The 12,549-nt window shown below is 40.0% G+C and overlaps 1 protein-coding gene across 1 annotated transcript in view; it reads left to right on the plus strand.

The window, feature by feature from the left end:
- Positions 1-12,549, plus strand: part of SMARCA1 (SWI/SNF related, matrix associated, actin dependent regulator of chromatin, subfamily a, member 1) — a 150,078-nt gene that overhangs the window by 113,486 nt on the left and 24,043 nt on the right. The window contains exon 19 of the mRNA XM_007507156.3: positions 2,454-2,576. Within this exon, the coding sequence (XP_007507218.1) occupies positions 2,454-2,576 (123 nt within the window). The remainder of the gene's footprint in view (positions 1-2,453; positions 2,577-12,549) is intronic.

Raw genomic sequence — 12,549 nt, forward strand, 5'->3', positions numbered from 1 at the left:
AAAAGCATTTGTTCAGCTTTCTTGGCTGTTTCTCCATTTGAATGTGTGATATTACAGATTCTCTACTTTGTTTCTTTTCTATATAGGCAAGTTAGCTCTTTGTCCAAAGGCGTATCATAGAGCAGCTTTCTAATCGAGGAGCAGAACTTAGCTGTGGAGGAGAGGGCCGTCCTGTAGGGACACTCTGAGTTGCCTCCTGCCATAAGCTGCCTTTTTCTTTTACTTTTTGCCTTGCGCGTTTTGGCCGGGGCTGCCATTTTTGGTGTTCTTTTGAACCCGGGCAGAGTGCTGTCCCAATAGCTCAGACAAAATGCCGGCATGCTTTTTCGATCCAGGCTTCCCCTACTCATATCAGTATCTTTATATTAAGGTAAGAAATTCAGATTTTTCGTCTTCTGAGTTATATGTGCTGAGTTCAACATGTATTAAGTTGTATCGTATGCAAGCATCGGCTCTCTGAGGGGGGAATAGAAAGTGCCATGAGACAGTCGTCTTTGTTCTTAAGAAGCAATCCGTCTAGTTAACTGTGCCTCCATTTCCCCCTTGGTAAAATGAGGGGAGGAGGACTCCACGGCTTCTGGGGATTTCTGTGATCCCATGAGAAGATGTGGGAATGGGGTTACCAAACAAATAGCCTGTGGTAAGTGGCATTTTAGGGGAACCAGAGAAGCTCTACAAGAGAGTCCGGAGGGGAGGAGGGTTACTTCTGGAGGGTGGGATAAGAGTGAGCTGGCGGAGATAATGGAATGCTTTGTGGAGGAGATGGCATCCAAGCCTGACCTTGAGGCTGGGTGAAGGTGGGGGAGGAAAGAAGGGGAGATATGTTCCAGACATGAGTCAGAAGGGCAGGAAGAACTCGGGAAAGGTGAGTACGCCCGCCCGCTTGACTGAGGGATCTGTGAAGTAAGTAGCATGGGGGATGATGGGAAAGGTAGGCTGGAACCAGAACATGTCGGACAGAAATTGTTTACTTCTGCTATTTCAAGGCATATTTTAATTACCCATGGACACTTGGATGAGATTCTGGTTCGAATGTGTCTTAAACACGGTAGAGGTTTCCTCCCTTCTTTAGTGGGCTCTTTCTGCCTCTAACAGGCAAGTGTTCCCGATTCTGTGTGAAGCTTCCAGGAGAGCTATCACTTGGGCGTTAAATGAAAAGGGCCTTGTCTTCCAATTCCCTGTGTCTCCATCAAACTTGCATCATGACTGGAAAGGAAGAGCATCAACGGGATGTTCAAGGATATTCACATAGACCAGAATCCCAGGAGAGGGGGCTTATCTGGTACTGACACGGAATGTCATTGTGGCTTCTTTAAGACCTTTAGCTTGGAAGCTTTTTTTCTTTTTGACAGACATCTTTCCATGATATCACGGAGTAGGAGTACCACCTCCAATGATGTTTTCCTTTTGTTAGATGGCGTAGAAACCTACTGTTTTAGATGGAGACTTAGAGGGGGATTCATGACTTATTATTTACTTTCAACTATGTGTAGATGGTAACCTGATGATTTTCTCCACCCTGAGTGTGGTGCCCTCCTACCCTTAGGTATTTCAGCCTTCCTCAGCCTAGAGCTTCTGGGACTTCTCTTTCTTTGGCTCTGCTTCTCCACCATTATACTTGCCACTTGCTTGGTCTTCCCCCATCACCCAAACCCAGCTCTCATCTCCACCAGCTCTAGCCATCGCCCTCTCCACTGTCAATCCCTTTTCTCCTGCTCTTTGCCCTCAGCATCGTGAATCCATGCCATGTCTATTGTGCCTTCTCTTCTCAACTTTTCTCTCTTGTCTCTCCAGGCTCTTATCACTGCTCTCCTGTTTTAAGGTTTCAAGTTTTAAAAAATGGGCAGGTTGTAGACTTCAGTGGCCAGGCGGAGTACCCTCTGCACTTGGGGGGCCACCTTACCAGAGGCAGCAGCCCATTGGGTGCGGGCTTTGGGGCTCCAGTTTTTCTTAGCTGCATTTGCATTCCTTTACCACCAAAGACTTGGGTGACAGGGGCAAGATGTGGACTTTGGTTTTTGAAGCGGATCCAGGAGCCAAAGGACAAATGCCAAACAGCTGAGAATGGCTTGTTGGATTCTGGGATTGGGAAGGAACAGTAAGGCACACGCTTCATGTTCCAGGGTTTCTGTCAGAATGAGAGAGAGTGAGAAGGCCCCAGGTATTACTACAAACATTGGAGATGTAACGAATCTCATGGTACAAGCCAGTAGCTGGTATAACGAGGTGGTCCAGGCTAGCCTTTTACTACAATCACAATGTGGCCCATCTCAAACGTGATTTTCATTCTGAGAGTTTCATGACAGCTGAAATGGCTCCTTTGGGGATGAATGTGGCAGAGACTGTGTCTGTGTGTTTAGACCTCATGTTGTGCATTAAGTTTGCCGTGTGGCTCTAGCCATGAGCTGTGTTTCTTAACTGCCTGCTCTACTCTTTGCTCTACTCATTCATAGGTGCCAAGGAACCCTGAACTCCCCAATTCAGTCCAGGCCCAGAAAGAGGAGCAGCAGAAGATTGACGAAGCTGAGCCTCACACAGCTGAGGAGACCGAAGAGAAGGAAAAGCTTCTCACCCAAGTAAACATTTCTGTGTCCAATCAACTTGTAACCACTCAGCAAAGCTCTTTCCCCAAACTGCCACAAATCAACCCTAGAGGCACTGAGCCCATTTTCCTGGCTGGACAGGTAGTCAGAACTCAGAACTACGTGGCCATCATTCATTTCTAGCAGGTGCCCTTGGGTTTTTGAGCTGCCATCTATAGGTTAGCAGCTGTTTCCCAGTTAAGGCTCTCTTTGGCCTAGCACAGCTCTCCAGAGAGCATGTTCCCATGGTTCTATTGCTACCTAGTTGTTTTTTGATCTTGAAGAAATTATTTCTCTCTGGTCTTAGTTTCCTCATCTGTAAAACTCCATGATTGGGCATTGGAGCTCTTTTAAGATTTTGAGAGGTAAATCTTCTGCAACATGCTTATTGTAAAAGGATTCCAGTGGAGTCTGAAACATGGTTTACAACAACCATTTTTGTTTATTTATTTTTACTAAAACCTTTACCTTCTACCTTATAATTGATACTTGATATCAGTTCTAAGGACGAAGAGTGGTAAAGGCTATGCGATGGGGGTCAAGTGACTTGCCCTGGGTCACACAGCTGGGAAGTGTCTGAGGACAGATTGGAACCCAGGGCCTCCCACCTCTAGGGTTGGTCCTCAATCCACTGAGCCACCAAGTTGCCCCCAAAACTAATTTTAAAAGAAATATTATGGGGTTATACAAATATTAGATGTCTTTGAACTCAGTCATCTTTTCTTACTATATAACAATATCCCATTACATTGTTATGTCATGGGTTTTCTTGTTTGTTTTTTATTTTAACTTCCCAAATCAATAAATGCTCACTTCTCCCATTTTTTGCTATCATCAGAAATATCTCTGCTTTGAATATTTTGGCATCTCTCATTGGATCTTTGTTTCTGTCCAACTTTCTTAGGATATATGCTCAGGATTGCTGGGTTTATCAGACGGTGTAGGCAATTTAATCATTTGTTTACATAATTTCAAACTGGCATCTAAGACATTTGGACCACTTCACAGTGTGCCTGCCTTTTCACAGTCCTTCCAGCACGGACTATGTCCATCTTTTGTCTTTTCTGCTTCTCATAATGGGAAGTGAAATCTCAAGGTTGTTTGAATTTTTATTTCTCTCAGTCTTCATAGTTTGGAAAATAGTTCATTTGTTTACTTAATAATGACAGTTCTTTTGATGCCTCTTCATATCTTATGATTACTTAGTTGTTGGGGAATGACTTTCTGACTTTCATAACTAATTCATCAGCCAGATCTCTTTCTATTTGAGACATCAGACTTGTGTGGCTAAAAATCAATGCAAATATTTTTCTGCTCTCGACTATTTCTTTTCTAATTCTATCTCCATTGATTTCATTCATGTCTTAATTTTCTATAGTCAAAATTGTCTTTTATCTTTGGTGTTATACTTTCTTCCTTGTTTAGTTAAGAATTCTCCTCCAGGCTTTCATAGGGAAGGTTCCCAATTTGTCTTGTGCCTTCTAATATTTCTATGGACTGATTTTGAAGAGACAGAAAGTGTACCTTCTTAGAACACATTGTGGCATCATGATAGAAAATACTCTTGTTTCATCCCTAATTTCTATATCTTCCAGAGTTTTCCCAGCAGTTCTTATCAAGAACAGAGTTTACCTCTATTTATATTCTTGAGATTATCAAATACTGTATTCCTTTTTTGGGGACAATTTTTGTTTTTTTTTGCTTATCTAATCAATGCTACTACATTTCTTTTCTGTTTTGTAATCAATACCAAATAGTTTTATGACTTACTGTTAGGATTAAAATTCTCTGGAGACTATATATTAATTTGCAATTATTTATTAGTTAGTGAAAGCAAATTGGAGAGAGAAAAGCCACATTAAAAATCACATGGCCAGTCACCTACCTAACCTGAGCTCACCTCTCACCTTGTGCCTCCATTCCTCAGGCCAGGGAGCTACTTCCTAGGAAAGAGCCCACAAACTTCATTGATCTATAACTTATAACCCTAGTGATGTCACTCTTTCTGGATCTCTCTAGTTGGACAGACTTTACCTCAATCTGAGTCAGAGGCCAGTCTTCTGACCCACCAGAGTCACAAGGGATAAGAGGCAAGCTTCTTCTGGGACCCTGGGGAGCCACAGGGTCTCTGATGCTCTCATAGTATGCATGTGTACCTTGTTCTTAACCCAGTCACAAGGTGGGGGTGAGGCCATAATGGATTTTCAGAACTTTCCTTTTTTAAAAGGAAACTTAATTCTAAAATCTAAATTTTCCTTTTAAAAAGGAAAGAGGGGTACACATTTATATGTAAGTCACATAATTCCCCCTCGGATTCTTTGGGAGACATGTTAGTCTCCCTGATGAATCATCCCATTTAATATCTATGCACTTCAGGATTGTCTCATAAAGGTTCATAAGGGCCCAAATATATTAAATATTTCATGGAAGGACTAACTACATTTAGGCATTTCTTAACATATAAAAAATGATTCATAGATGCATTGACAAGGAACCAGTAGGAGGCATTCCTCTTTTTTGGCACAAGGGTTTACAATCAAAATAAAATAATGGTGCATGGCAAGGACAGAAGTGGATGGAGGGCCCAATTCCCCATAATTCAGACATTGTATCTAAAGGCTTCCTTGGAGTCTCATGGTGTAGTGTTTGATTTCTGGGGACATCCTTTATTGCTGTCATCTTTTTAATCCATCTGAAATCATGATGGTCTTCACAGTATCTTCTCCAGGAGAAAGATCTATTTTCCTGGTCCAGTTTATTGGTGATATCTTTTCCTAAAATTACTTAAAAAACATCTTAGTCTGTGGATCTTTAGGAGGATGAGATTCTGCCCAGCATCTAATCTTACATCTAAGCACCTACCTAACCTGATGGTGACATAAAACATGGTGAATATTTTTTTACAACAACAGTAGGCGTGGTAAAGGATGTGTGGCTAGGTTACTAATTTAAGAATGTATTAAACAAGTCACTCAAATTGTATATGATTAACTTTTCCTGAAAATAAGAGGAAAAATACTTTGAGGCAGAAGAAATGCCATTCTCTCTTCATTTATACTTTTTCTCATTATTCCCTTTGAGATACTTGAATTTTTATTCTTCTAACCAGATTTTATGGTCTTGATTAATTCTAAAACATCTTCTCTCAGTCACTTGATTGTCATAGAATGAAATCTACAAATTAATTTAAGAAGCATTGTGATTTTTGCTCTATTTGGCATGATCTGACAACAAAGCTATCTCTTTTATAAAGAGGGGTTTGTTCTTATATTTGTATAAACTTGTAAGAATCTTAATAGTGTTCTCATAGGTTATCTCCAAGATCCTTTATGCATTTTGTAGTAATTTTGAATGAAATTTCTCTTGTTATCATTGCTGTCTGGTTTTGGATTGGACCATTGGGAAGTGGTGATAACTTTTGTGGATTTATTTTGTATCTTGTAACCTTTCTGCTGCTCTTAATTATTTCAGCTCATTTTTTACCCGATTCTTGAATTTCCTAAGTAGACTGGCATGCCACCTGCAAATTAGGATGGTCTGGTCTCTTCTTTACCTACATTGCTATCTTTGAATTTGTCCATTGTGTTATTGTCACAACCATAGAACAGACAAACTAGCCTAGCCAAAGCAGCCGGACACCCTGAGGGATAGACAAGAGATGGCATGTGCCAGGTGAGTCAGACCACCACCATCTTGACAACAGACTCTACCTTGAGACCCTGATGGAGACAGCCCAGGACCCTGAGCTCAGGAGCCTTGGGAATAACAATGTCCTTTAAGCCACCAGATCTGCTTCTAGCCTAGTCCCAATAGGTATTGTTGCGGGTAGAAATCAGGTAGAGAATGGAGCCCATCTTCCTCTTTGGCACTAGTAATACCTAATTGCCACCCACAGTCAGATAGATAGAGGAGCTCTGGGAGTGGCAGCACCTCCCAGACTATCAGTCCTCCTTCTCGCCCAGCCCTCCCAGACATCATCCTGCAAAGGAGGGGGCAGCCATCCCTGCCAACTGCCAATCAGTTGGCGCTAGCAGAGCAGGCAAGCCAACATAGCTAAAGCAGCAGGACGCTGTGAGGGAAAGACGGGTCTTCCAGGTAAGTCAGCCGAACCACCACTACTTCTTTCAAATATCATCTCCCCTTAGATGTTGATGGGGATAGCTGAGGAGGACCCAGAACCAGATCTTCTTGGAAGTAGCAGTGCCTCCAGTCCAGTGCCCTTAGTCACCATCCTGGGAAGCAAGCCCTGTGGAGATACGGCCTGGCCACTGCTCCCAAAGTTCCAGAGAGGCAGACCCATCAAAATTGTTGCGATTGTCATATGGTTCAACAGCAGAAAGCCATAGGCTCTTGTCAGTAGAAATCACGTCAAGGAAGAGGCATTGCCATCTGCTTTATCCCTGTACCCCAAGGACCACGAGGCCTACCTTTTCATTTGATTTATAGCCGAAACTTTCCGTAGGAGTTGTCTCTTTCATTAGAGAATGGGAGCTCTGTGAGGGCAGGGACTGGCTGACTCTTCTCTGTATTTACAGTGCTTTGCACGTAGTAAATGGTCAACCAACCACTCCGTCCTTCATTCTGGTAGCTAGGTCAAAAGATAGGAGGGAGAAGGGACAACCTTTGCTTTATTGGAGATTGCATTATGAAAGCTTTTTGAGTTCCTTGATTTCAGAAAATGCTACTTCTTGGTTTTAAACATTTGCTTTTGATCACACAAGAAGAGGAAGGACCTTCCGGTCCCTTTGCTTTGGGGGGTTTATAACAGAAATAAGTGCCATTTTGTCACAGGTTTTTTCTGTACCTAATGAGATGGTCATGTAGGATTTGCCATTGTTCATTGTATGATTAATTATACTAATTGTTTTCCTATTGTTGGACCAGCCTAGCACCCTGCTATGACTTCAACTTGCCCATAATGAATTGTTTTCCGGATATATGGATTTAATTGAAAAATTTTCCATCAGTGTTCATTACTGAGATTTGCCTAGCATCCTCTTTCTTTGCTTTGTCGGTTTTTTTGGGATATTAAGACTATATTTGTCTCATTAAGAGTTTGGTTAGAGTATATTCTCTTAGGTTTAGTAATTCCTATAACATAGATATTAATTACTCTTTAAAATATATGATGGGATTTGCTTATAAATACAGGCCTGGGTTTCTTTCCCCTGTCCCCTTGGCAATCAATTTTTGGCTCACTTAATTTATTTTTCTGACATTTGGTTGTTTAAACTCTCTTATCTCTTGTTATGTTAGGCTATTTTATATTCTTGTAGATATTTATCAATTGAATACTCAGTTTCGTTAGAATTTAGTTATATGGTCTAGTTCTTGATAATTTTTTTCTTCTCTGATATAAATTTACTTATTTCATCGTTTTGGGGTAATTTGTTTTCTCTCTAGCTTTTTCTTTATCAGGTTAATGATTTATTGATTTTTATTAGTCTGCAAAATTTTTTAGTTCCTCCATTTTTTCTTAATTTTAAAGATGTCTTTGGTATTTGTTTGAAAGTTGCTAATTTGTTTATCTCCTCCTTTTTAATTGGATGCTTGCTTGGTTCCTTAATTATTTCTTTGTCTATTTTGTTCATATAAGTTCTAAGAAAGAGAAAAGTTCATTAGAAGGTTTGCTGTACTCCTATCCTTAAAGTTTTGGTATGCTATTATATTTCTATCTATATCTAAAGATTTATTATCTTTAACTTGATTGCTTCTTGTTTCTATGATTTGTTTTTTAACCCACTTTTTATTCAGGATGCCATTATTTCATCTTTTAGGTGTGTACCTTTTGCTCACACTTCCTTTATTTTTGTTAGGTTTTTTTCTGCCTTCAGTCTGTAAAGGAGGCATTTATCATATCTGCAATTTTACATTTGGTTATGATTTTGAAAACTTAGCTGCTTTGCTACTTGGTACATATACATTTAATCTGGCTGTTTTTTCCAGTGTCTGTGGATGCCCTTAAGCATAATGCAGTTTCTCTCTTTGTCTCTCTTACCTTTTTCAATTTTTATTGTTGCCTTATCTGAGATCATGATTGCAACTCCAGCTTTTATGGTTGCCTGAAGCAGAATAGATTTCCTTCTATTCCCTCATTTTCACCCTGTGTGTGTCTATATTTTTTAAATGCATTTTTTGGTAGGGAGCAAATTGTTAGACTTGTCTTTCTTATCAGTTCCTCTGTTTTATCTTTTTTGGGGGAAATTAATCCATTCACATTTAGGGTTATAATTGTTAAGCTTATGTTTTCTTCTGTGAGTTTTCTATTTATACATCAAAGAAGAGGGAAAACATGTATTTCATATAAATTTACATAGGTATATAATATTTAAGTGTGTCTATATTTGCATACAATTTGACCCCTTTTTTAAACTCAGCACTTTAGCCTCTCCTGTCCCCTTTGTTTAATTCTAATCAGAATAAATCTGTTCTCTTTCTAGAGGCTTCCCTCTCTCTCATGACTTTGCATAACCTCAAACTCTTTGAGTTTACTTTTATTGTTTGGTCTTACCCTTCTCTTTCCCAGCACAGATAAGATTTGCCTATGGAATCTTCTTAGTCTCTACTCACCTCATGTTACCTCTTCTGTTTCAAAAGAATTGGTGACAGGCCCAGAGACAGTAGGTCCTGGGTTCAGATGTGACTGCAGACAACTTCCTAGCTGTGTGACCATGGACAAGTCACTTGGCCCCATTGCCTAGCTCTTGCTGATCTTCTGCCTTAAAGCCAATACATAATATTGATTCTAAGATGGAAGGTAAGGTTTTAAAGAAGAATTGGTGAGTTGGCCCCACAAAAGATAAAGTAGCCAAATGCTATGGGTGAAAGAGGATAGGATGAAGAATGAAGGGCCGGATTCTTCTCTTACTCCTTAACCCCCCTCTCCCCTTTAGGCTTCTCAATGTTCTCTTCCCACTTTAGCAAGATTCATCTGTTTGTTGAATAAATATTTGTGAACCTACTTATGCATAAGGCTCTGTGACAGGAAAATGCTCTTGTAATTAGCAGGTGGTCTCTGTGTGGAAGTGGTTGTTTTATTTGCTGTAAGTTTTGGTGTTATTGTTGTTAATGTACTTTTTCTAGTGAATTTTTAAAAAAACCATCGCTTTCTATCTTGGAGTCGACACTGTGTATTGGCTCCAAGGCAGAAGAGCGATAAGGGCTAGGCAATGGGGGTCAAGTGACTTGCCCAGGGTCACACAGCTGGGAAGTGGCTGAGGCCAGATTTGAACCCAGGACCTCCCATCTCTAGGCCTGGCTCTCAATCCACTGAGCTACCCAGCTACCCCATCTAGTGAATTATTAAAAATCAAATTTCTAGTTTTTCAGACTGAGCGTCCACAGGTGCTAAAGTCTAGTTGGAAAGTATAGTCACAATTTATAGCACATTAGGAACATTCGCAGAAGAGAATCAAAACATTGCCATATTTATATTTCATTTTCATTTTTTCCCCCGAGCACAGAGAAATGAAGCTATGCTGGTAAGCTCTTAAAAATTCTATTGGGCTTGCCCAGTTGCTATATCATGAATGATGATTGCTGAATGCATTTGAAGGGAGCAAGCTTAAGGAGTAATAGAGAGGCTAAGAGGTCTCTTTACCATTCTGTGTAGTTGAATTTATTACCCTAGAAAACGACTATTTTTTTAAGAAAAAGGAAGGTGGGCAGGGCAGAAGCAGCAGGCTTAAGATCATTTAAACTCCTTTCCTGCTCATTGGAGTTAAGTTTCGATGTCCATGGTGTATTTTTTAAAATTAGATTTTTTTTCGCAGGAGGAGGGTGGTGGGCCCAGGGATGTGCTGGTTGGCAGATTTCCACTGTGAACATTTCTTTACACCTTGGAAAAATTGGGGCTTTATTTATTGTTTTCTTGATTGCTTAGATTAGAAAACTATGGAGAAAATGTTAATAAAACAGATTACATTTAAAAGTGTGTCCCTGGGCATCGGTTGTTTTTTTCAGAGAGCCATTCGTTAAACATTTATCTAGACATCCCTGGGTGAGTGGTAGGTCCAGTTCCTCCTCTGGTGACATCTTAGACATGTTAATTAATACCTAAAGTAGTCCTCTGTCTGGTACTCCTCAGTTATACTCTTAGTTACAGTGCGCCATCTTTTAGAGAAGAAATTATGGAGATGCTACGATATTTACACCAACTCCATTTTCCAGTATATTTTTGGGAACAGTGGATTTAGGTACCAGGCTTCGGAATACTACGTGGGGAGGGACAAAGATTTCTTGGGCAAATTCTCCTCATGGCTTCCCCAGTGTTTCTTGGATGAAAGCACCCAAATCTTTAATATTCAAGTGAAAACAGATAAAAAAATGTATCTGCAAGCTCAATGGACTGATCATAGTTGAAAGAAGCGGTTGACCTTCAACATTGCTGGATTCCAATGAAAGAAACATTCACCCCCTCCAAAAGAAATATTTACCCAGAATGCAAACTAGAAAATGAAACCATTTGTAAACTTTGGAATAAAGCATTTTAAGTTTTTAATATTTAAAAAAATATTCTCAAGGTTAGAGATTGTTTCAACCTTGTCTTTGTATCTAGTGCCATGCTTCGTGCATAGCAGGACCTTTAATACGGGCTTGTTTGGGGGAAGCTGGGTGGTTCAGTGAATTGAGAGCCAGACCCAGAGATGGTAGGTCCTGGGTTCAAATCTGGCCTCAGACACTTCCCAGCTGTGTGACCCTGGGTGAGTCCCTTAACCCCCATCACCTAGCCTTTTAACCACTCTTCTGCCTTGGAACCAATATACAGAATGAATTCCAAGACAGAAAGTTTTTTTAAAAAATAAATGCTTGTTGATTGAATGTGAACCTTGCTATATGGAAAGTTTAGAGGCTCCTGGGAAATCCAGACCCGCTTCCAGCTCTGCTAAGCCTTCATGATTTCAGATTATTGCTGACTGCTTCTCAGACTGCTACCTCTTCCTTTGCATTCTTACCATTTCTGCTATAACAAGAAAAGGGAGACAAACGTCTATATTGAGAGCCTGAGTTCAAAACACTGGGGAAACTAGTTCCAACTCAGCTGTCTGTCGTCTGGGTGCAAGTCTTCTGTCAGTATTTCTCTTCCAGGGGGGAAGCATCTGTTCTCCTCACTTTTTGCTCTCCTTAAAGGGCAAAGAAAGGGATTATTTCATTTAGCATCTGCCATAGGCTGCATCTGCTTCTGCTGCTCTTTGGAGGGTCTTTCACTTCCTCTCCATCAGTCTAAGGTGGGAGCATTTTTCAAGAAGGATTTTCTTAATGGGAATTTAAAAACAAACAAGAAAACAGAATTTGATAATAGAAAGTGTATCTGTATGGAAAACAAGCATTCCACATTTTATGTAGTAATGTGACAACATTCTTTTCCATAATTTCCTGGGGGTTAGCACAGCACTTTACATCTACATCCATTATATCATTTGAGTCTTACAGAAATACTATGAAGGAGTTACTATTATTCTGCCCATTTTACAGATGAGGAAAGAGTCTCCAGGTGGTTAATCAACTTGCCCATGCTCAAATAGTTAGTAAATACCCAAGGTGGGATTTGAAACTAGGGCCTTCCTGACTGTAAGCCCTGTGCTATGTCAATTATGTCTAGCTACATTCGATACTTTTATTTTCTTGAAAATTCAAAGAATTCAGGTTGATCTATATCTATGTCTATGTCCATATTTATCATTACCTTAACTATTACTGTGCAACATTTGTTGATCAGTCATGCTATTAGGTCTTTAACTTTTATTTATAGAAAAAAATAAGAATTGGAATTTCAAATGACAAAGCATCTCCAAATTTAGAACTTTCAGTCTACAGATCTGAAGGACTACTTCTCTAGGCTTGATTCAGGAATCAAACACGATCATATTTCTTAGTCTCAAACGTAGGTAACAGAAGGTGTTTCTGCTAATCTTCCCCTTTATCACAAAGAACACCAAGTCCAGTTTCAGCTGCCTGTTAATGGTAA

This window comes from Monodelphis domestica, chromosome X (genome assembly GCF_027887165.1).
Source record: "Monodelphis domestica isolate mMonDom1 chromosome X, mMonDom1.pri, whole genome shotgun sequence".
In the NCBI taxonomy this organism is placed as follows: Eukaryota; Metazoa; Chordata; class Mammalia; order Didelphimorphia; family Didelphidae; genus Monodelphis; species Monodelphis domestica.